General features: G+C 46.8%; 1 protein-coding gene across 2 annotated transcripts in view; it reads right to left on the bottom strand.

Annotated features, from left to right (window-relative positions):
• Nucleotides 1-25834, bottom strand: part of LDB2 (LIM domain binding 2) — a gene marked incomplete at both ends in the record, with an annotated part of 363255 nt that extends 337421 nt beyond the window's left edge. For both annotated transcript variants that reach the window (XM_081332081.1, XM_081332082.1), the window contains one exon: nt 25703-25834. In XM_081332081.1, coding sequence (XP_081188207.1) covers nt 25703-25834 — 132 coding nt within the window. The remainder of the gene's footprint in view (nt 1-25702) is intronic.
• Between the last annotated feature and the right edge of the window lie 256 nt (nt 25835-26090).

Raw genomic sequence — 26090 nt, 5'->3', positions numbered from 1 at the left:
AGAGAAGTAAGCAGTGGGGTACCACAGGGCTCCGTCTTAGGCCTAGTACTCTTCAATATCTTCATTAATGACTCAGATGAGGGAATACAAGGGGAAATCATCAAATTTGCAGATGACACTAAACTGGCAGGAATAGCCAACACTCCAGAAGGCAAGATTCAAGACAAGGATTCAAAAAGATCTTGACAATTGGCCCTATCCAACAAAATGAGTTATAAAGTGGAGAAAAGCAAGAATAAAAAGTACAGATTAGGCGAGACCTGGCTCAAAAACAGTAACTGTGAGAGGTACCTTGGAGTCCTTGTGGACGATCACTTGACTATGAGCCAGCAGTGTGCAGCAGCAGCCAAAAAAGCTAATACAATCCTGGGTTGTATAAACAGAGGCATAGAATCAAGTTCACAAAAGGAAATCTCAATGCTGCAAACACTGACATGTTTTTGCACTGACAATATAAGAGGCAGCCTTTTGCTTTAACTGTTTGGTTTTGAATCACTAAAGTGCAGGAGAAATGCAACCCAGATGTTTTGACAAGATAAGGGATAGCCACTTCAGAAGAGAAGTGAAACTTTGTGTTAAATTAATTGGTAAATGTGATTCATGTGGTGTAAATAAGGGAGGGAAATTCTGTATGATGTGGTGTATCAAGGGGAGGAGAATTCAGATTCTGGCATCCATCCATGAGTGCCGATGCTTTGTATCATTATTGTAGACTATTTAGATAAAACAATGCCTGAAAGTGACCAGGGGGGCTTTTGCCCAGGTTCGCCTGGTGCGCCAGATGCCCTACGCACAGTCACTCATGTGACCTCCCAGTTAGGCTACTGCAACGCTCTTTGAGGACCACTCGGAGGCTTCAGCTGGTGCAGAATGCGGCCGTGCGAGTTGTGATGGGAGTCTCCCGATACTCCCGTGTAACACCTCTTCTCCGCGAGCTGCACTGGCTTCCAGTTGCCCTCCGGGTGAGATTCAAGGTGCTGGTGATGACCTATAAAGCCCTAAATGGCTTGGGTCCGGACTATCTAAGGGAACACCTGCTGCCGGCATCAACTTCCCATCGTCCCGTGCGCTCCCATAGGGAGGGCCTCCTTAGGGTGCCGCCGGTCAGGGAATGCCGGCGGGTGATCCCCAGAGGGAGGGCATTCTCTGTGGGCGTGCCTGCCCTTTGGAATGATTTACCTGTGGAACTCTGGACTGCCCCCGACCTGCACTCGTTTCGGACCTGAAAACCTGGCTTTTCGATCTATCTGGCCTGGACTGAGGGGGTTTTTAGTTTTAAGTTTTAACATTGTTTTATTGTTGGGCTATTATTAATTTAATTCTTTTTAATTCTATTTGTATTAAATATCTTAATTTATATTTCCTTCGGGAATAGGGTGGTATAGAAAACTAACTAACTAACTAACTAACTAACTAACTAACTAAATAAATAAATAAATAAATAAATAAATAAATAAAGTTGTTTGAACTGTCTCATTAATCGGAACCATGACATCATGCCAGAATCTCCTTTCTTTCAAACATCCTGTCTCTAGTCAGGGAGATAAGTTGGCAAAGATTCAGGGAAGAATCTAAATCATGAGAAGAGAAAGCCTGAATGTTGGCGAAACCTCAGAAGAGGGAGCAGAAGATGGCTTGCTGTGGGAAGATGAGTTTGGGAAGATCTCCAACCCTCAGCAGCTAAGTGAGCCTATCTGGTCATCAGGCTGGAACCACTCAAGTGGAGACTACAGATGCCTTGAGACAGCACTGCCAGAGGCCCCAAAAGCAGAATGGTGGAGATCTGCCAGACCATCTGCCACTGAGAATTTGGGTGAGTGGAAAATCCTGTCTGCAGACGAGATAGCCTGCCAGCCCCAGGAGCCCCCTCCAGACAGAGGGATGGGGCCAGCAGCAACTAGATACACAACAACAGCAGTGGGGGTCCCAGCAACCACTGAACCAACAACCAGGGTGGGGCCAGCAGCAATGGGGGCCCCAGCAAGCAATGATGAGCCCACAATTCAGAGCAACCTTTGATGGGGACCCAGAGAAACTCATTTTCTTCCTCAACCAAGTACGCTCTCACTTGAATCGCTGGGCCCATCTCTACCAGGACCCAGGTGCTATGGTCAATGTGATTGCGTCCAGCCTAGAGGGAGAAGCATCTGAATGGTTGAACAATTTACATAACAAGCAAACCCCTCACTTGGAGGACCCCCTCCTTTTCCTCCTAGGGCTGAGGGAAAGATTTGAGGACCCATCCATGGCCGTCAAAGCGGAAGAGCAAATCCACAAGATAAAACAAGCTGGCCAGCCTGCCCTGGAGTACGTGCGGGAATTTTGAAAGATGGCCGGTCGGATAGAGAGATGGCCTGAGCAATCCATAATTCATCTTTTTAGAGAAGAGATAGACAACCACCTTTCTCAGGCATGTATCTACCAAGCTGTACCTGACCAGCTGCATGAATGGTAACAGGCAGCAGTGAAATTAGATGTTCAGCTTGCCCGCTATAAGAAGCCTCTCCTACCTGGAGCTGAGCCTAGGTCAGAACAACCCAAATGACAATCACCCCCACGAAAATCTCCAACTACTGTGATGGCTAAAAGACCCAGGCCACCTGTAGGCCCGGCAATTAAGTGTTTCTGGTGTGGACAGAAGGGACATCGAGCAGCAAAATGCCCAGTCCCCTTCCCCCAACAGCTGAACAGAACAGGACCAGCATTGAGAAAGAAACCTGCACAGCTGCTAATGCGAGAGAAATCCAACTGGATGACGCAGGAAACTGTTCCACAGGTCACATCCCCCACATGGGAGGACACTGGAACTCAGGCTGGATCCACCCCCTTTCTACCCTCTTTCGACAGTGATGATGAAGGAGAGAATGACATGATAGTGAGCTGACACGTCCCACCTTTTTTAACTACCTGCCAAGCTCATAATACCTAAGTTGGGTATGCTGCTAGATTTAAAGGTGCTAGTTCATTCTGGATGCTCCCGATGCATCATTAGCTTGCCATGTGCCATGAAACTGGGAATATGAGCAAAACTGCTCTGCACAGCTGTGAGGTTCGAGCAAGCTGATGGCTTCTTGATGGGAGGAACTTTAGTCACGCAATTAACGGAGCCCCTACGCTTAAAAATAGGTGAGCACTGGGAATTTATTCGCTTCCTGGTGATCCCAAAAATGACTGGGACTGTAATTTTAGGATTAGCCTGGTTGGACAAATGGAAGCCGTTTATCTGGTGGGAGAAAAGAATGAGAACGGTGAGACTACCTATAGGGCCCAATCCCCCCACTGATTCAACAGATGTTACAGGGAATTTTAGCCCACCCAGTGAGTGAGCGCACAAGGCTACCTCACGGCCACCAGGTGAGCTGCTCATCCCCAGCGAGTACCAGGACCTAGCGGAGGCATTTAGTGAAAAAGAATACGATACTGAAAGACTTACTAATCCACCTGGCGAAGGGGAGTGTCTTCACTAAGTTAGACCTGAGGGAAGCATATTACCGGGTGAGAATAAAGGAGGGGGATGAATGGAAAACGGCCTTCAACTGCCCCTTGGGAAGATACCAATTCAAAGGGTTTGCCAATTCATTCCCTCTTTTGCCAGGATTGCTCTACCCCTTACAGAACTACTAAAATGGGCAAGGGAGGGGGAAAACCGTACCTGGCCAATGACTGGCATGGACTATGAGTTGTCAGAAAGCTTTTGAGAATTTAAAAAGTGGCTGAACAGGTCCTAAGGAACCCCTGCCCAGGGGAGCCCTTTGTAATTCAAGCAGATGCCAGCAAAGTGGCAGTCGGAGCTGTGTTACTGCAAAAGAATAAAAGTGAAGTACTGCAGCTTGTGCCTACACCTCTAAGAAATTCACTGAAAGCAAGAGGAGATGTACAGTCTGGGAGAAGGAGGCCTTTGCAATTAGGTGGGGGCTATTAAACTGATGACACCATGTAGAAGGGAGCAAGGTGCCTTTTGAAGTATGGACAGATCACAAACATTTAGAGGCACTAAAAACTCCCCACAAATTGTCCCCAAAGCAAGTGCAATGGGCACAATGCTTTTTTATTTATTTTTTATTTTTATTTTTTTATTAAAGAGTTTTACAAAAAAAAAAGATTTTACAATACATATCCCCAAAACCCACCCACCCCAAACCACCCCGATCCCTCCCCACTTCCCAGAGCTAAATACAGTGTTATAGATTTAATAATCATATTCTAAGTAAAAATTATCCTTAACATAAAATTAACCAAATTCATAATGTGCTTTAACTCCCCTTTAACATAGATACATACAAAGTACTAACACTAAAATTAATAACAATATCCCTCTAAAATCTACTCATAAGCTAAATGGAACTTTTTAGTCCCATATTTATTCTGAATATAATCTATCCATCACCTCCAAACTGAAATATATCTTTCTTGTGAATGATCCTTCAAATAAGTAGAAATCTTAAGACATTTCTGCAAGATTCGATACTTTAAACACCCATTCTTCTATAGTAGGCAAACTATCCTTTTTCCAGTATTGTCCCACCAGTAACCGTGCTGCTGTTATCAAATTCAACATCAAATTGGTTTCTTTAACATCACAATCTACAACAATGCCCAATAAAAACAATTGCGGAGAGAACTTTATCTTTCTCTCAAAAATCTTTTGAATGTTCCACCAAATTTTAATCCAAAAAGCTTTTATATTTCTACAAGTCCACCACATATGAAAATAGGTGGCTTCTAAACTACCACATCTCCAACATTTAGTCTGTAAGTTAGGATACATGTTAGACAACTTCTTGGGATCCAGATGCCATCTATAAAACATTTTCTAAAAATTTTCTCTTAAATTTTGAGCCTGAGTAAATTTAACATTTCTAACCCAAATTACCTCCCAAGTATCCAACGGAATTGGTTCCTGAATGTTTTGTTCCCACTTTATCATACAATCTTTAACTAATTCCATTTCCGAATCCAATTCAATTAAAACATTATATATCCTCTTTATATGTGCAGAATTTAAATCTCTAATTTGTTTTACTAAATTTTCATCTGTAATTGTGATGCCAACCTTTTGATCTAACTTCCACCTAGCTTTCAATTGGGTATATTGAAACCAAGAGTAACTTATGTTTTCTTGTCTTAACTCATCTAATGATTTAAGTTGCCAATCATTCCCTTCCAATCTAAGTAATTCCTTATAAGAAACCATATCCAAACTCACTCCCATAGATACGCCCTCTATCGCGTGTGCAGGAATTCCCCAAATCGGTATTTTATAATTTAACTTATAATAATACTTTTTCCAGACACGCAATAAAGCACTTCTAAGAATATGGGATTTAAAAGCCCTATCCACCTTTTTATCATAAAGCAAATATGCATGCCATCCATATACCAAATCCCAACCCTCAAGGTGAAGTATTCTCTTATTAGTTAAATTAAGCCAATCGCTAACCCATGTCAAGACCACCGCATCATAATACAGTTTCAGATTCAGCGCCTTGAGTCCCCCTCTTTCCTTAGCATCTTGTAGAATCTTAAATTTAACTCTTGGTTTTTTTCCCCGCCCAGATAAATTTATTAATACCCTTCTGCCATTCATCAACGTTGGCATCCTTTTTCAATATACCGTATATACTTGAGTATAAGCCGAATTTTTCAGCCCACTTTTTGGGCTGAAAAATTCCACTTCGGCTTATACTCCAGTCAACAAAAAAACTTACTGAGGACTTGTGCGCGGCCGAGGCTTTGGAGCTTCCGGGATCGCGCTCACCTCTCCCAAGCCACCGCCGTCCGGAGACCTGCCGAAGTTTGGGGAGGTTTGGGGAGGTGCGCGCGCACCTCCCCAAAAGTCCCCAAACGAAGCCGGGTCTCCATTCCTCTGCGCCCTGCCTGCCTGCTTCTTTCCACAGCGGAAAGAAGCAGGCAGGCAGGGGGCGGAGGAACGGAGACCCGGCGACGTTTGGGGAGGTTTGGGCGCCTCTCCAAATATCCCCAAACGTCGCCGGGTCTCCGTTCCTCTGTGCCCTGCCTGCCTGCTTCTTTCCACAGCGGAAAGAAGCAGGCAGGCAGGGGGCGGAGGAACGGAGACCCGGCGACGTTTGGGGAGGTTTGGAGAGGCGCCCAAACCTCCCCAAACGTCGCCGGGTCTCCGTTCCTCCGCCCCCTGCCTCCCTGCTTCTTTCTGCTGTGGAAAGAAGCAGGCAGGCAGGGCACAGAGGAACGGAGACCCGGCGACGTTTGGGGATATTTGGAGAGGCGCCCAAACCTCCCCAAACGTCGCCGGGTCTCCGTTCCTCCGCCCCCTGCCTCCCTGCTTCTTTCTGCTGTGGAAAGAAGCAGGCAGGCAGGGCACAGAGGAACGGAGACCCGGCGACGTTTGGGGATATTTGGAGAGGCGCCCAAACCTCCCCAAACGTCGCCGGGTCTCCGTTCCTCCGCCCCCTGCCTGCCTGCTTCTTTCCGCTGTGGAAAGAAGCAGGCAGGCAGGGCACAGAGGAACGGAGACCCGGCGACGTTTGGGGATATTTGGAGAGGCGCCCAAACCTCCCCAAACGTCGCCGGGTCTCCGTTCCTCCGCCCCCTGCCTCCCTGCTTCTTTCTGCTGTGGAAAGAAGCAGGCAGGCAGGGCACAGAGGAACGGAGACCCGGCGACGTTTGGGGATATTTGGAGAGGCGCCCAAACCTCCCCAAACGTCGCCGGGTCTCCGTTCCTCCGCCCCCTGCCTCCCTGCTTCTTTCTGCTGTGGAAAGAAGCAGGCAGGCAGGGCACAGAGGAACGGAGACCCGGCGACGTTTGGGGATATTTGGAGAGGCGCCCAAACCTCCCCAAACGTCGCCGGGTCTCCGTTCCTCCGCCCCCTGCCTGCCTGCTTCTTTCCGCTGTGGAAAGAAGCAGGCAGGCAGGGCACAGAGGAACGGAGACCCGGCGACGTTTGGGGATATTTGGAGAGGCGCCCAAACCTCCCCAAACGTCGCCGGGTCTCCGTTCCTCCGCCCCCTGCCTCCCTGCTTCTTTCTGCTGTGGAAAGAAGCAGGCAGGCAGGGCACAGAGGAACGGAGACCCGGCGACGTTTGGGGATATTTGGAGAGGCGCCCAAACCTCCCCAAACGTCGCCGGGTCTCCGTTCCTCCGCCCCCTGCCTCCCTGCTTCTTTCTGCTGTGGAAAGAAGCAGGCAGGCAGGGCACAGAGGAACGGAGACCCGGCGACGTTTGGGGATATTTGGAGAGGCGCCCAAACCTCCCCAAACGTCGCCGGGTCTCCGTTCCTCTGCCCCCTGCCTCCCTGCTTCTTTCTGCTGTGGAACGAAGCAGCCTGAACGAAGCAGGCTGCTTCTTTCCACTGCGGAACGAAGCAGCCTGCCTGCTTCTTTCCGCTGCGGAACGAAGCAGCCGGCGGCGGAGGCTTGCAGAACGGCGGATCGGCTTATACTCAAGTCACCAACTTTTTCCAGTTTTTGGGGGTGAAATTGGGGGTCTCGGCTTATACTCGAGTCGGCTTATACTCAAGTATATACGGTAGGTATCATTTGAAACAAAAAGAGAAACTTCGGCAGAACATTCATTTTAACAACTGTGATTCTACCCAATAAAGATAATTGTAACTTTTTCCAATTATTTAAATCCCTTTGTATCTTCAACCATGTTTCATAGTTATTCTTATATAATTTTACATTTGAAGCATACACTCCCAAATACTTAACCTTTTTTACTCTTTCAAAACCTGTTAACTTAATTAACATTTCCCTTTCACTCATAGATATATTCTTAGATAATATCTTAGTCTTATTACTATTCACCTTAAACCCAGAAACTTTACCGAGTTATAATTTCCATCAAATCTATAACTGATTGTATTGGTTGAGATACTGTCACAACCAAGTCATCAGCAAAAGCTCTCAATCTATAATCATTCTGTTTTATTTTAATTCCCTTTATCATAGAGGACTCTCGAATTTTAATTAATAAAATCTCTAATGTTAAAACAAACAATAATGGTGATAGGGGGCATCCCTGTCTTGTACCTTTTTCAATTTTAAACGTCTGTTAGCCCCCCATTAATTATAATTTGTGCAGTTTGTTGTTGATATACTGTATAGCTTTAATGGAGTGTAGAAATCCTTCTCCAAAATTCATTTCCTCAACAACTCTCAATAAGAATTGTCAATTCAATTGATCAAAAGCTTTCTCTGCATCCAAAAATATCAGTGCTGCAGGGACTTGGTTGTTCTTATCAAAATATTCAAGCAAATTTACAATTTGTCTTACATTATATTTCATATACCTTCCAGATATAAATCCCGATTGATCACTATGAATCATTTGTTTTAAAACTTGCATTAATCTATTAGCCAATACTTTAGCAAAAATCTTATAATCTGTATTCAAAAGCGATATAGGTCTATAATTTTTAGGTTGAGTAAGGTCTTGATCCTCCTTTGGAATCAATGATACAAAAGCTGTCCTCCAAGATGGAGGAACTCCACCTCCAGTCTGAATTTCATTAAACAAGATCTTTAAAGGTTCAATCATTTCAACCAACAGCATTTTATAATAAATTGCTGTTAATCCATCTGTTCCCGGGGCCTTGCCCACTTTCAACTGTTTAATAGCTAAAGAGATTTCCTCTGATGTTATTAAGCGATTCATCTCAAGTTGTTGTTCTTTTGAAAGTCTCGGAAAATGAGCTTCCTGTAAATAATTTAATTTAATTTTTAATTTTATTAGATTTATATACCGCCCTTTCTTGAAGGACTCAGGGCGGTTTACAGGGTATTTAAAATCAGCAATACAAAATACAAAAGTTAAAAAACAATTTAAAAAGATTAAATTATCCCTTAAAATAAAAACCCCAGTTAAAAATTCTCAGCCAGGGCCGGAAAGCTCAAAGAGCCAGGTCTTCAGGTCCCGGCGGAATGAACGAAAGTCAGGGGGAGTCCTAAGCTCCACAGGCAGCTGGTTTCAGAGGGCAGGCGCACCCACAGAGAAGGCCCTCCCGCTGGGTGTTATCCGCCGGCCATCTTTTACCGGTGGCACCCTGAGAAGACCCTCCCTGTGTGAGTGCACTGGACGAAGGGAACTTGATGCTGGCAGGAGGTGTTCCCTCAAATATCCCGGACCCAAGCCATTTAGGGCTTTATAGGTCATCACCAGCACCTTGAATCTCACCCGGAGGGCAACTGGAAGCCAATGCAGCTCGCGGAGTAGAGGTGTTACATGGGAGTATCGGGAAGCCCCCATCACAACTCGCGCGGCCGCATTCTGCACCAGTTGAAGCCTCCGAGTGGTCCTCAAGGGCAGCCCCATGTAGAGAGCGTTGCAGTAGTCTAAACGGGAGGTCACAAGCGCATGAGTGACTGTGCGTAGGGCATCTCGGTCCAGGTAGGGCCGCAACTGGCGCACCAGGTGAACCTGGGCAAAAGCCCCCCTGGTCACGGCAACTATATGGTCTTCAAAATTGAGCCATGAGTCCAGGAGGACGCCAAAGTTGCGAGCCCTATCAACGGGGGGTAACACCTCACCCCCCATCGTTAAAGATGGAATGGACTGGTTAGTCCGAGATGCCGATATGCACAGCCACTCAGTCTTGGCAGGATTGAGACGAAGCCTGTTTCTCCCCATCCAGACCTGGACCGCCTCCAGGCAACGGGACATCACGGCGAGGGCATCGCTGGGTTGGTTCGGGGTGGAAAGAAAAAGTTGGGTATCATCAGCATACTGATGATACCCCATCCCGAAACCACGAATGACCTCACCCAGCGGCTTCATATAGATGTTGAACAGGAGGGGCGAGAGAACCGACCCCTGAGGAACTCCACAAACGAGAGGCCTCGGGGTGGATCTCTGCCCTCCTGTCAACACCGACTGCGAGCGGCCTGGGAGATAGGAGAACCGTAAAACGGTGCCTCCCACTCCCAACCCCCTGAGACGCCGCAGTAGGATACCATAGTCGATGGTATCGAAAGCCGCTGAGAGATCTAATAGGACTAAGACAGAGGAGCAACCCCTGTCCCGAGCCCGCCAGAGATCATTCATCAGCGCGACCAATGCCATCTCCGTGCTGTGCCCGGGCCTGAAACCCGATTTCTATGGGTCCAGATAATCAGTTTCCTCCAGGAACAGAGGAAGCTGATGCGCCACCACGCTCTCGACAACCTTCACCAGAAAGCGAAGGTTGGAGACTGGACGATAGTTATTTAAAACAGCCGGGTCCAGGGCAGGCTTTTTGAGGAGGGGTCTCACCACCGCCTCCTTCAAGGCAGCGGGGAAAACACCCTCCTTCAAAGAAGCAGTTATTACTGCCTGGAACCAGCCTCGTGTCCTCTCCCGGGCCGCATAAACCAGCCAGGAGGGGCACGGATCCAACAAACAGGTGGTGGAGCTCAGCCTCCCCATGATCCTGTCCACATCATCAGGGGAAACAGGATCGAACTCAGTCCAGATAACATGCTCAAAACCGTCCGATTCCTCCACATCAGACTCCGCCCAGTCAGAGTCCAAGCCGGCCCAGATCTGAGTGATTTTGTCTGATGATGACTAAACTTCTCGGCCCATCCCTGTAAGGGATCCTCCCTCACCTCCTGGTGAAGAAGGGAGCGAGTCACCCTAAACAGGGCGGCCGGGCGATTATCTGCGGACGCGATGAGGGCAGCGAAGTAATTAGCCCTTGCCGTCTTCATCGTAGCAAGATAAGACCTTTAAAGGTTCTTAGCTGCAATCGGTCAGATTCAGAATGGCTGGACCTCCAACCGCTCTCTAGACCCCATCTCCGACGCTTCATCTCCCGGAGCTCCGCAGAAAACCATGGAGCCCAATGGGATCTGCGCCGGGTCAGAGGTCGCAAGGGTACAACACAGTTGAGTGCCTCAGTGTCCGCCTTTTCCCAGGCATCCACCAAGGCATCAACTGGGCTGTGAGTGAGGGCGATGGGTATAGACCCAAGCGCCATCTGGAACCGTTCAGGGTCCGTTAGGCGCCTGGGGCGGAACCATCTAGTTGGTTCCGCCGCCCAGCAGCAGGGGGTGGCATAACGGAAGTCCAGCCACAGGAGATGATGGTCAGACCATGACAGGGGGGTAACAACCGGTAAACGCCCTCCCAAATCATCCAACCACTGTCCAGATAGGAACACCAGGTCGAGAGTGTGACCCCCCACATGGGTCGGGCCTTGAATTACCTGGGTCAGGTCCATGGCTGTCTTGGAAGCTATGAACTCCCGGGCTAGCTCCGACGACCCTCCCAGGGAAGGCAGGTTGAAGTCACTCAGCACTATGAGCCTGGGGAACTCCACCGCCAACCCTGAGAGGGTGTCGAGCAGCTCGGGCAGAGCTGTTGCCACACAGCTGGGCGACAGGTATGTAAGCAACAAGCTCATCTGAACCCGAGAACCACATCTCAGGAGGAGGGACTCACTCCCGCCAATCTGGACAATGGTGGTCTCCCGCGGGCATAAAGTCTCCCTGATAACCACTGCCACCCCGCCGCCCCTACCCTGAGCCCGTGGCTGGTGTAGCACATGGAAACCTGGGGGGCATAACTCGATCAGAGGGACCCCTCCCTCCGAGCCCAACCAGGTTTCCGTAATGCATGCCAGATCCGCGCGTTCCTCCTCGATCAAGTCACGAACGAGGGGAGCCTTATTAGCAACGGATCTGGCATTAAGGTAAACCAGCTGGAGCTCAGGGGCCTGATCACCCTCACCCCGGGCAAAAGGGTGCTAGCCGGAGGGTCGGAGCGCATCACCGCTCACAAGCAGCGGGGGCACAATCCCGGATGTCGATACAGCCCTCTGTGCACACACCTGCTGCCATTCCCTATCGTCGTGGGGATTTGAAGCCGCACCCCAACACATCCAGAACCAGCCGCCTCTAACCCAAGCCCCAACCCACCGGGACCCCAAACCGGCCCGGACTGAGTGCCGGTTAATAATCCCCTCCCCTCCCTCACCCTCCCTAACCTTTTAAAATAACCGGCTAAAAAGTGGATCAGAGGCCTCTTGATACGTCTCCGCTCGAGGCCCCTATCTAAGCCCAACCACCTCTCGGGGTCCCAACAGTTGGTCCCGTCATTAAGGGGAATGCAGAAAAGGGCGGCAGGTCGAATCCAGGAGGGAGAAACCCCCGAGGGCATACAAGTCGGCTCCAGAGTAGTGTAAGAAAACCATACAATAGTGACAAATGTCCGCATAGGGCTGATGGTAATAATGGTTAATAATGGGTGGATCGATGGTATTGATAACATAAAGTCCGGTAGATGTATCACAGTCCATTAGTCCAGATCAGCTCTCACCTGAGGTGGAACTCAAGAAAAGAAACCCCAGCCGTCCTCTCACTACGGCTGAGGAGTCTAGCCTATCATGGATAGAGTAAAGGATCCCGGGGTAAACCTACCCCACCTGGTCTCTCACACCAGTGGGGCGGTTGATGATCAATCCAAGACCGTCCTCCCACCACGGTCCAGTCCCAGGTCCAGTCCGGAATATTAATGGGAAGCACTAACACCCAACCGGGCATTGAAGCGTAATCCTGGCTGATCTTCGGGCCACAGTAGTGCCTGCCAACCAGCATAGGGAGCAAATCCAACAGATCCAGCAATCCACGGCAATAGGATGGAACCACGGCCAGTTTCCAGGCCGGAAAGCCACCGCCGCCATTCGGGGAGAGGGAGGGCTCCACGTCGCCAAAACAGCAACAGCCAGCTGATCTAAATCCCAACTCCAAACCAAGTCTCCGGATCGCTCAATCGTCGCCGCTGCTCCTCCGACAGGCAGGGGACGTCCACGGCAAAAGATAGCAAGAAGAGCCTGCGAAGCAAGCCCTGGCCAATTTCCAAGCAAGGAAGCCACCACTGCAACTCGGGAGGAGAGGGAGGGCTCCGCGCCGCCAAAAGCAGCGCCCGCCAAACTGACACAAACCTCAGCTCCAAACCGAGTCCTCAAGTCGCCCGATAAATACTTATCTATATCTAAAGCTTGTATGTTTTCTCTAGAATATAATTTCGAATAGAAATCTAAAAAACACCTCGTAATCAACTTTTGTTGATAGACTTCTTTTCCTTTATATTCTATTTTATCTATAGTATGTAATTTCTGTTTCTTCCTTAATTGGTAAGCCAACCACCTACCAGGCTTATTAGTGTTACAAAAAGTATTATGTCTAGCATAACGCAAATTAGTTGCTACTTGGTCAGCCAATAGCATAGTAAATTGTTCTTTCAATAAATGTATCGAGAGCCTTAAATTATTATCCAATGGATTCAAAATAAAGTCTTTCTCCTTAGATTTAATCTCTTCCTCAAGATCTATACGTTTTTGCATTTGCTTACGCCTATAAGCATTATTCATATAAATCAAGACCCCTCTCATATAAGCTTTACTGGCGTCCCAAACCATTCCCATCTATGTACCTTTATGCATATTTATAACAAGTGCGATGGGCACAATGCTTTAACCATTTTAATTTTACTCTAAAGTACATACCAGGAAGAAACAACTTCCTACGTTATCCCAATTGCCACAGTACAAAAGCGAACACGAAGAGGTCTACGAGGCAATTATCCCCAGTTCACAACCTGCTGCACAACTCTCACCTCGCAGAACCCCTAATTCTTATGACCCAGGAGCAAAGAAGATAAAACAAGAGCTCCTTACCGATCAATGGTTCAAAGATAATCAAACCTCCCTAACATGCAGGGATGGTTTGGCATACAAGGGGGGGAAATTGTATCTACCTGAAACCCTCCATCTCAATGCTCTCAAACACAGCCATGATGTAAAACAGGCTGGACACTTTGGATATTTAAAAACTCTACACCTCATCCACTGGCAATTTTGGTGGCTGGGGCTGAAACGAGATGTAGAAAACTATGTCAGGAGTTGTACCGTATGTGCCACCATGAAAAGAATTCCAGGGAAAACCCCTGGGTTACTGCAGTCAGTGGCAGACCCTTCTCAACCATGGGAAGAAATAGCTATGGACTTTATAGTAGACCTACCCAAAAGTAAGTTTAAGTTTATTGAATTTATATACCGCCCTTTTCCCGTAGGACTCAGGACGGTTTACAAAGTATTTAAAAACATAGAGGAAATACTGTCATCTGGACTTTGTAGATCTGTTTTCGAAGCACGCTCATTTTATCGCTGATAAAGGACTCTCATCTGCACGATGACTGACTAAATTGTTCCTGCAACATATCTACCGACTGCATGGCGGCCCTAAGCAAATAATTTCAGAAAGAGGAGTGCAGCTCACGGTAAAATTCTGGAGGAATTTCCTTAAATTAATTAGATCATCTCAAGGCTTATCATCTGCTTTTCATCCAGCTACCAATGGGGTTGCAGAATCCGCTAACAAAATGGTGGAGCAATACCTCAGATGCTATGTTTCCTACCAACAGACAAACTAGACTGACCTCCTCCATTTTGCTGAGGTGGCCTACAATTCTTCTGTTCACAGCAGCACTGGATACATGCCTTTCAGAGTAGCCACAGGAAAAGAATTCAGCCCGATGCTTGACTACCCTCAGGTGCCCTCCGCTTCCCAGACACTTGATCAATGGGTGAGGGGTTGGGAAGAGGTTAGGGGAAAAATGAAAATGGTGTTAAAAAGACTTCTGAGACTTATAAAAAAAAGGGCTGATAAAAAGAGGGGCTCCCCAAAGAATATTCCAACTTGGGGGGAAAGGTTTATCTGTGAACTAAATATTTATGCCTCAAATTACCCAGCAAGAAATTAGGACCAAAATTCTTGGGGCCTTTCCTCATTGTGAGAATCATCAACCCGGTCACAGTAAAATTTAAACTCCCCAGACATTTGAGAAAAATTCATCTGGTTTTCCATTGTAGCTTACTGAAAACTTTTCGGGCCTCCACTTTAGGACCTCCCCCTAAGAAGGCACCCGGACCCCTTGTAGCAGTGGGTCAGACCCATTATGAAGTGAAACGTATTCTTTACCATTTGGGTGAAGTCTAGTGATGTGAAAGCTGATAGACTTATCAAAAAGTGTTATGAGAAACACCCCAACAAACCAAAAGCCAGCCCCTAACTTGTGTTTTATTTACATTACAGGATCTGTCCTTTTTGTAAGGGGGGGGCGATGTCAATGCTGCAAACACTGACATGTTTTTGCACTGACAATATAAGAGGCAGCCTTTTGCTTTAACTGTTTGGTTTTGAATCACTAAAGTGCGGGAGAAATGCAATCCGGATATTTTGACAAGATAAGGGATAGCCACTTCAGAAGAGAAGTGAAACTTTGTGTGTTAAATTAATTGGTAAGTGTGATTAATGACGTGTAAATAAGGGAGGGAAATTCTGTATGATGTGGTGTGTCAAGTGGAGGAGAATTCAGATTCTGGCATCCATCCATGAGTGCCGATGCTTCGTTTCATTATTAGTTTTTAGATAAATCAATGCCTGAATGTTGTTTGAACTGTCTCATTAACCGAAACCATGACATTATTAGTACCGCTTTATAAAACCCTAGTAAGGGCCACATCTGGAATATTGCAACCAATTTTGGTCACCATATCACAAAAAAGATGTTGAGACTTTGGGAAAAAATCAGAGAAGAGCAACTAAAATGATCAAAGGTCTGGAGACTAAAACATATGAAGAGCGGCTGTGGGACCTGGGTTTGGCTAGTCTAAAGAAAAGAAGAAACAGGGGTGATATGATAGCAATATTTCAGTATTTGAGGGGCTGCCACAAAGAAAAGGGCATCAAACTATTCTCCAAAGCACCAGAGGGCAGGACAAGAAACAATGGTTGGAAACTGACCAAAGAGGGAAGCAACCTGGAATTAAGGAGAAACTTCCTTAATTAACCAGTGGAACAGCTTGCATTCAGAAATCGTGGCTGTTCCATCCCTGATATAGGTTCTCTTGCTTGAGCAGAGGGCTAGACTACAAGACCTCCAAGATCCCTTCCAGCTCTATCCTATTCTGTATAATTCTGTATCCATGCATTTTTTTCGGCAGGGTTTCAGGAATTCATTGTTCCTTTCTACAACCCCCCAACTTAACTACAATCCCAAATTTTCCTATTGGTTTCTTCTCCAAATATTAATCCAAACCTTCCCCGAGGAATCTTGGGAAAATTAGCTGAGTTCTGTCATCTGCTGAAACTTTGGACATCTACCAGTTCCATAAATGTTAAGATCACAAAGTCTAGCCCAGTGTTTTTCAACCACTGTTCCGCGGCACACTAGTGTGCCGCGAGATGTTGCCTGGTGTGCCGTGGGAAAAATTGAAAAGTAATTATAAAATACTTTCTTTGTGTTTATTTGATTCCTATTCAAGAGAATTACTTTATATATAGTCAATATAGGCACAGAGTTAAATTTTTTAACATTTTCTAATGGTGGAGTTCCTCGTGATTTTTTTCATGAAACAAGTGTGCCTTTGCCCAAAAAAGGTTGAAAAACACTGGTCTAGCCCATCTCAGATTATGGAGGTCAAAGAACTGAACCTTTAAAGATGTCCCTTGTGAACTGGTAGACAGAACAACAGCTTTTGATTTGTTTTAAAAAGAAAAATCTTACAGCTCTGGGCCCTATTTCTACATTTCCATTTTCCCAATATAGTTTAAAATCATCTCATTTAATTCTGAACAAGTCTATTCATTTAAGAGATCCTAGGGAGTAGATAAAAGAGGTTTCTCTTGATTGCTGAGGATTTTATGGATACACTTGTGTAATTTCTTCATTACAATCCTGCCTTTTCTTGAGATGTTTTCCATTTCCCAGTTTTGCCTAAAGTTCTACATAGCCTTACTCCATCCAAACAGGAGGTTCACACAATTAGCTATGGTCACCCTAGTACTGATGCTTCATAAGAACACAGATCGGGTGTTTTCAGTTGATGGAGAGTAGGAATTTCACCCAACTCCTTTTCTAAGATTTCACCTTTTCCCTAGACATCAGAGATATCACATGGTATGGTAAAAAAAAATCAAGATTGTGGCCTCAATGGGCTAAAACTAGCACACATGGGGAAAACATTCTAATCTCAGGTTTAAACTACTTTTTCAAAAGCTTTGATTACCATCTTTTTTCTTATTTTTCAGGCACCTTATAACTCAAATGTAAAAAAAAACAATCATGTGGAGAACAGCTCTTGCTTCTTTTATAACAAGAGAAAAACAACATATCGTGTAAGGATGGAGTTGGGGTTTAATTCTCACTGACTTAGTCCTGGCAAGAAAGAGGGTCCTCCAACTTCCATTTAAGTACACATATGTCTCAATCACTTGGAGGACGAAACCAAAAAAATAATCAGAGGAAAATCTCAGATCATACATTTGCAACATCTAGCAGTATTTTGATTTCTACCTTATGCCTGACTTGCAAATCAAATGTAAATTGAAAAATGCGGAAAAATGTAAACAGTTCCTCTAATTCTAAACATATTTACTCAGGAAACAAATCCTACACAATTCCAGAACTCTTAATTTCAGGTGCTATTGGGGACCAGCAGCCACATCCTGTCTTTGTCCCCCACCCCCCAGTGAAATTCACTATATTGTTAGAGACCTTCTGGTTGAAGGACTTTTTCTATTTCAGACTGACAGAAATCTCAACATCTGTCAATCCAGCTCAATGCTACTACTGGTAAGTTTGATCCTGGTAAGCTTCTTACTGCTAGCACCACATCCTTGAAGGAAACACCATTATTGCTAGACAGGAAACAAGAGCCCCCAAAATGGAGTTCAGAAAACTTTTTCTACCACCACAAGATTATTAGGGTTTTGTTTTTACTGATTAGTAACCCTTGACCTTTGATATTTATCTGGTGCTTTTGAGACTTCCAAGAACTGTTTGTGTCATGTGTTCCAAACTTTCTTTGGCAGGGGCAGCAATTACTCAATTAGTACTGAAGCTAAGTAGGATCAGCCCTGCTTGGTAACCCTGGGAATGTTAACCCATGTTAATGTTAATGTTGTAGAATTCAATGGTAACCCTAGACAAAATCAGAGCTGAAAAACTCTGCAGAAAAGAAAAAGACAGTTTCCAAAATTCTATGAAGAAACTTGCATGAATAGGCCCAGTAACCCACCTGAAAAGTTGAAGAAGCATTTTGGAAGATGACAGTTATAACTGTCATCACAATTACCAAGATCATTGGATGGATGTGCTCATGAAGTCAACAAAAGTCAAGTTTAATTTTTTTATTTATTTATCCATCCATCCATCCCACCTTTATTATTTTTACAAATAACTCAAGGTGGAATAGAACAGGGCTTTTCAACCTTTTCACCCATTGTACCACTTTTAGGATAAGGCAATGTCTGAGTACCACCAGTTGCCCAGCAAGGTGTCAAAAACTTGACCAAAAAAACCACCAAAACAAATTCACTTAGTGACTGTTCAAAGTTATGACGGCACTGAAAAAAGTGACTTATGACCATTTTTCATACCTATGACCGTTGCAGCATCCCCAGGGTCATGTGATTTACATTCAGATGCTTGGCAACCAATTCATATTTATAATGGTCATATTTATGATGCTCACATTGTGATCGCCTTTTGCAACCTTGTGACAAGCACTTAACCACCATATTACTAATTTAATCTCCCTCTCTCTCCCCCCTCTCTATTTCTCTCTCCCTCCCTCTCCTTCTTTCTCTCTCTTCCCCCTTCTCCCTCCTTCTTTCTCTCCCTTTTTCTCTCTCCCTCCCTTTCTTTCTTTCCCTCTATCTCTCTCCCTTTCTTTCTCTCCCTCTTTCCCTATTTTTCTCCCTCTCTCCCATTGTCCCTTTCTTCCTTCCCTCCTTCTTTGTCCTTTCCTCCTTCCCTCCCTCCCATTGTCATTTCCTTCCTTCCTTCGTTCCTTATCCATTTTTACCAAGAAACCTGATGCCCACTTAACTCTTTATGAAGCACCTGAGGAAAGTTAGGGAAGATCTATCAACAATACTCGGTGGTTGCTAACTCATTTAATAAGCTTTATTCCAGCAACAGAAACACCTCGCATTCGCTCATAGTCGATCCATGCATGCCAACAATGCTGCTGTGGACCACGGGGCAGGAAGGCGCCCTTCACACGGGATGGATGGAAGTCACGCCAAAGCGCCCTTCGGCCCGCTGCCTTCTGCAGACGCAGCCGGAGTCCCAGGTGGGGGGAGATCCGGGGCTGAGGCACACTTGGGGAAGCACACGGCAGCAAATCACAATCAGCTGCTCTTGGGGGACGGAGGCACAAAGCCGGCCAAACAGGGCTCAGAGCGGTTGACTGCCCCAGACCACAGCTACGCTTCCACCTTTCCCAAGGCAGCCCCCATAGACACAGCACAGGGAAGACGCGCCAAAGCTTGTCCCGGAGCCTCCCACTGCTGGAAGCCTGCGGTGGCAGCATAACAGGGCTTGGAAAACGTGGGGCAGGCGGCGGCGGCTGCTCACGGCGCCGCCCAAAAGCAAACAGGGCAAAAGCAAGCAGGCGGAGCCTCCCACTGCTGGAAGCCTGCTTGCAAAAAGTGGGACGGGTGGCGGCAGCTCTTCACGGTGCTGCCCAAAAGCAAGCAAGTCAAGGCCGCTATCAAGCCCCGGGCATGACAATCAACTGGGTATGGGGGGGAATCCATGCAGCAACCCGGCTACCTGGCCTGCCAGCAGCTTATTGCTCCGCTGATCAGCTGGGAGGCTGACTCCAGATTTGAGCCGCCGACAGAGTGCAGTGCAGGAAAGATGCGCCAAAGCTCGTCCCGGAGCCTCCACTGCCGGAAGCCTGCAATGGTGGCATAACAGGGCTTGCAAAAAGTGGGGCAAGCGGTGGCAGCTGCTCATGGCGCTGGCCAAAAGCAAGCAGGGCAAGGCCACTATCAAGCCCCAGGCTCGACAATCAACTCGGTGGGTGTGGGGGGAGGAATCCGCACAGCAAACCAGCTGATCAGCAGAGCAATGAACAGCTGGCTTTGGTGAGTCTTTCCTGCACTGCGCTTTGTTGGTGGCTCAAATCCGGAGTCTCAGCCTCCCAACTGATCGGCGGAGCAACGAGCGGCTGGCAGGCCAGGTAGCTGGGTTGCTGCATGGATTCCCCCCCACAACCGGTTGATCGTCGAGCCCGGGGCTTCATAGCGGCCTTGCCCTGCTTGCTCTTGCCCGGCGCCGTGAGCAGCTGCTGCCGCCTACCCTGCTTTTTGCAAGCAGGCTTCTGGCAGCGGAGGCTCCATGCTGAGCTTTGGCATGTCTTCCCTGCGCTGCACTCTGTCAGTGGCTCAAATCCAGAGTCTCAGCCTCCCAGCTGATCGGCGGAGCAATGAGCGGCTGGCAGGCCAGGTAGCTGGGTTGCTGCACGGATTTCCCCCCCAAACCCAGTTGATTGTCAAGCCCGGGGCTTGACAGCCGCTCCTGCTCAAAAGGCAGGGTTCGGCGGCCAGCAAGGTGCTTGCACGGGGCTCTCCTGGGGATGGCGGGCCAAATGGGGACCAGCCTCACCCTTTCCGCGCTAGAGCAGGACCCGTGGAGGCGGCCAAGGGAAAGCAGGGCAAGGCTGCTCCTGCTCAAAAGGCAGGGTTCGGCAGCTGGCGAGGCGCTAGCACAGGGCTCTACCGGGGCTGGGCAATGGGGGAGGAGCGGGCCGATCGCCTTACCGGTACCTGGGACTCCGACGCGCCTTCCCGACTATGTGTGACTTCCCGATCAGAAGTCAATCCAGTTGCTGCACAAGTCCCTGGGGAGGGTGGGCCTCACTCTGCGCCTGTGCGCTTTCCGGCAGCAAGTGACCTGGGAAGGAGCAGAGCATGGGGGGAGGAGGCGGCAGCGGGGGAGGCGAGGGGGAGGCAGGTGACACCGCATACCACCGGCCAGTTGCTCATGTACCACTAGTGGTACGCGCACCACCAGTTGATAAGCCATGGAATAGAACATAGAATAATAGAGTTTGAAGGAACCTTGGAGGTCTTCTAGTTCAAGGAGACCCTATAGCATGAGTGTCAACTCGCCACGTCACATGACATGTCGCAACATATCGCGACTCTTTTTGCATTGCCGGCAATGGGGTGGGTGCGGCTTTGGTATGATGCATCCGGCCCGTGGGCCGGCAGTTTGACACCCCTGCTATAGGTGGGTGATTGTTCAGTCTCTTTTTGAAAGCTTCCAGTGTTGGAACACTCACAACTTCTGAAAGCAAGCTTGGTTGATGGTTCTCACTGTTAAGAAGTTTCTCCTTAGTTCTAGGTTGCTCCTCTGTCCTTGGGTTAGTTTCCAACCACTTTTTCTTCTCTTGCCTTTTGGTGCTTTGGAAAATAGTTTGACCCCGTCTTTGTAGAAGTTCCTCAAATACTGGAACAGTGCTATCATATCACTCCTAGTCCTTCTTTTCATTAGACATACTGTACCTAATTCCTGTAACCGTCCTTGCTATGTTTCAGCCTCCAGCCCACTAATCATTTTTGCTGCTGTTCTCTGCACTTTTTCCAATTTTTCTGTGTATTGTGGTGACCAGAACTTGATGCAGTATTCCAAGTGTGGTCTTACTAAGGCTTTGTGTCACGGCCCCCCAAGGGTCCGGTTCAGAGGAAGAAGAATTGGAGCTGGGACCATCCAACAGGGAAGGCACGCCAGGGGCTGAAGACGATGCTGTCCCTCAGGCACTGGGTGAGGTGTATGCACAGAAACAGGGGAGGATCAGCTGCTGACTGGCAGTGGTGCTAATAGGCAGCTAATCTCTTCTGATGAGAAACAGCTGCCTACTACACTTGATCCAAGGGCAAGGAGAGTGGACCGTAGGCAAGCCCAGAGAAGGGTTGCAAGATTACTCAGGAGTAGTCACCTCACAAGAAACACTTGAATGGGAGTAACTTAAGGAGACACCGTGGGGAGTTAAGTCTTTGCCAGGCTTTTACTCATGCCTTTTGCTGTTTGTCTTGCATTACTTGGAAAACTGCTCTTCACACTTTGTAAAGCAGTACCGGAAGTTCACATGATCTTGATTCTATCCCTCTATCATATTTATGTGATTGTCCATTAGGACTCCAAGATCCGTCTCACAGTTAAGCCAAGTTTTATCTAGTCTATACCTATACAATTGGGCTTTCTTGCCAAGTGTAAAACATAATTTTTATCTATGTTGAATTTTATTTTTTTAGATTGGGCCCAGTGTTTGAGTCTGTCAAGATCTTTTTGGATCTTGAGCTCTTTTCCAGTATTGGCAATTCCTGCCAGTTTACTGTCATCTGCAAACCTTGGGGTACCCCACTGCTTATTTCCCTCCATGTGGATGTAGTTCTGTTGAGGACTACACATTGAATATGATTTGTTAGCCAGTTATAAACCCAACTGGGGGTGGTGCTATCTATCCCACATTTTACTAGCTTACCGAGAAATTAGTTAATTGCCTTGCTGAAGTCTAAGTATACTACGTCCACAGCATTTCGCTGGTTTACTAATTTAGTCACTCTTCAAAGAATGAAATAAGATTGGTTTGGCATGATCTGTTTTTCACAAACCCATGTTGGCTACTAGTTATAAACTTGTTTGCTTCTAAGTATTCAGAGATTTGTTTTTTGATCATCTTTTCCAGGATCTTCCCAGGTATTGATGTCAAGCTGATTTATCTGTAATTTCTTGGGTTTATTTTCCCCCCTTTTGAAGATGGGGACTACATCAACACTTTTCCAGGCCTCAGGTAGTTCCCTGGTGATCCAAGAGATATGTTTCAGTGGTTCTGAAATCACATCTGCCAGTACCTTCAAAACTCTGGGAAGTAGTCTGTCAGAACCCAGTAATTTAAATCCATCTAGAGCTGACAGGTGTCCTCTTATTTTCTGCATTTTAATTTGCAAACATATGCAGCACACCTTCCTTTTATTTTTCCTATAGCAACTACCCTTTCAGTTGAGGTAAGGTGAGCTGTGAGAAAGTAACTGGCCCAAGGTCATCCAGATGGCTTTCATGGCTAAGGTGGGACTAGAACTCACAGTCACCTGCTTACTAGTTTGATGCTTTAATCACTAGACCAATCTTGTGATCTTGTGATCACTGACATGACTCTTCAAAACACAGTGTGATTGCTCCCATATTTAGGGGAAAGAAAAGGTGAAACGGAGAGAACAAGGTTCATTGCAGACAATCTTTTATGTTTGTGATGGATACCAGGAACATCTGAAGAGGGAAAAGGGTTGAACAAAGTCAGGATGGCAGCAATGACCATGTGATCAAAGCTCCACCTTTCTTTTTGTACACATCTCAGTAAACAATCCAGCATCTTCTAATTCCATATTTCACCTTTTCAGTTATTAAATGACAATAGCTCACCAATTGTTGGTCAACATTTCCATTCAACTAATCATCCAAATATCAAAGTGTTTTAGAAATTCCTCACTTAACATCTTAGGAATTTGGAGAACTAAAGCATAGAAACGTGTCATCTGAATGCCAATAAATATGTTTTGTATAGAAGAGAGCACAATTCTGATTGTTATTCTTCTTAGGAAAGAAGCGATGTCCAGGTAGAAGTTAGGAGGTAGACCAGTAACACAGGATGCTAACTGTTGGAAAATCACTGCATCCCAAATCACTAGGAATTTAAGAAATCCACCTCAATGGTGTCTGATGCATTAGTCCTGTAAGGAGGAATTTAGATGTTATGGAAAGAAAAAAAATAGTTATGATTCTGCACATGTTCTAAGGCCCCATCATATCCCATATGTTCTGGCATGAAAATACCTTCCAGGACTAAGTACTCAACATCACCGACAAGTTCACAATAGATGCTGTATGAAAATACAATAAAGTACACACACATTCATGTTTAATACAAGCATCTCACTTTGTCATACAAAATTGCCAATTGTCTGAGAGGACAACTGATAGGGGACACTTTAACACTTTTGTTTTTAGAAGGTTCCCAAAAATCAGAAGGCTGATTTTTCATCTTTTGTGGTGCAATGAATGTGATAGGATTTCTTGTGCTTATTAATTATATTTGTTAGTCAGAAAAGGTGTAACCAGTCCATCTTTAGATACCACTGATTAGTATACTGTAGATTAACCTGTTTAGAAATCAGTGATTGCTGATCCAAAGATACACAGTTGCTACATATAATGATAAAGACTCACTACCAAATGCAGAATGTTAACGACAAATGGTTCAGTCCTATTCACACATTTAACAACTGATTATAATAGGAAATCCTGTCACAGACTGTAAGTAAACCCATTTATAGATAATGGAGCAGTGATCCCAAGTTCCTACAGCTGATAATTTTTTGTGGTGAAGATTCATTCCTTATGAAGATGACATGCTGATAGAATGTTTATTTTCCCTCTCTACTGGAACCTGTACAAGAGCAGAACTAGTGGTGGACCTAAAATTCAGAAATACGTAGTTTTGAAGTTGTGGAAGTTTTAAAGAAGTCTGCAAAAGTCAGAAGAAACAGGGAGATCTTAGCACTGTCCTTCCTAAGAACCAGGCACACCAGCTGAGGCAATGGGTAACCAGGGAACAAACTCCACTGACTACATCTTTATCAATTCATGCTAATAAGCTTCAATCTTTGTAAATATATTTTCAAAACTTTCTTTAGTGTAAAAAGAAAGCCATCTCCAAAACAAACATCTTGTAATCATGGAAAATATCAGTTACCAAATTCAAGCTGGACTGCCACAAATCATAAAATCTAGTTTGCAAGCTCAAGTTAGCGGAAGGGGGATCTAGGAACTGCTAGTAAAAATCTGCAGAAAAGTATCAGCAACTATGCCAAAGCCTTTCCTTATTATCAAATATTTCATGGAAGCAGAATTGTCCAAAATGAAGCAGAAATAGAATGACTATCTTGGGAGCTGTATAAATATGAGAAACCTCGAAATCAACATTTTCCAGGAGTATTTGTAGACTGCAAGCCAACTTCCCTTCAACTTCACAGTGGAAGCCGCCACCAGCCCCATAATTCTAAACAGAAAGCACAACCACGGTTGGAAAGGAAACAAACCCACAAACCCATTTCAGTGTCTGGAAATCTAAGCCATTCTCCTTAGACACCAACCAGAAAGCAGATCACATCTTAATCTCCATATCCCGCAAGGCAGCCTCTGGTTCGACAACTCTGAGTCCCTTGCACAAACCCCAGGCTTTCTTTTGCAAGGCAGCCATTCCCCAAACACAAAAATATAACTATCCCTCTTAAGAGAAAAATTTGGAAAGTGACAGAAAAGTAACTGAGCTACTGAATTCCGCAAGACTAGTTCGGCCCTGGGAGTAATTCCTTCCTTGCCCCACGTGTAAGAGAGACTTCAGCTAAAGCCAAGAACCATCCAGAACCCCCGTTTCTGCTGCGGGACCAGCAGGGGGAATCGCGTTGGGCGACCCTCCCGGGAGACACACCTTGGCCCGTTTCCGGCCATCAGATCGTCCAAAGCAGAACTAGGGCAAAATGTGGCCACCGATTTACAGGAGCATTTCTGCTCCTCCGCCCCAACCCTCGGCAGCAAGTTGGGCCAAGTCGCCTCTTCCAATTCACGCAACTGGCGAGTGCGTTCGTGTGCGTGTTGATGGGGGGAGGGTTGCAGCCAAGCAACTACAACACCCCACAACCCCGCCGCTGAAATCTTGCGACGATGCACGAGTGCCCGAGAAAAAGAGCGAAGCTGGCCGGGAGGGGCGCCCCTCGCCTACCTCCGGGTCTTCTAGGCGGCGTGCTGTTGCCGCGAATAGGGCCGCGCGAATAGACTGGAAGGGAGCCGGTCCGAGGCGTAGCGGCTGGCCGGGCTGCGCGCACTCACCTCGGAGCGAACCTGCAGCCGCTTGTTCATCTCGTAGATTCGGTACTCGGGCTGCATCATGTAGGGCGTGTGGCGCCGGTAGAATGGGCCGAAGGGCGAGGAGTAGAAGGGGTCGTGCGACGTGGTGGACATCGTTGCCTGTTGGCCCGGGCTGGAGGCGAGGCGCGCCGCAGGGGAGCGCCGGGCAAGCACATGGGCTGGGGGCTCTGAGCCCTGCAAAGTAAAAGGCGCACGGGCGGGGGCTGGAAGGGAGGCGGGGTACGCGGCTGGCTGGGAAGCGCTGCTGCCGCCGCTGGAGAGAGAGAGGCAGGCAGGAGTGGCCCGGCAGCTGGGATGCAAGCTCTCCACCTGGGTTGGAAAACGGCGGGGACAGCAGGGCGTCACTTCC

This window comes from Vipera berus (assembly GCF_964194415.1).
Source record: "Vipera berus genome assembly, chromosome: 7".
In the NCBI taxonomy this organism is placed as follows: domain Eukaryota; kingdom Metazoa; phylum Chordata; class Lepidosauria; order Squamata; family Viperidae; genus Vipera; species Vipera berus.
Note: the sequence above shows the minus strand (reverse complement) of the source record. Positions and strands in the feature narration are given on the sequence as shown.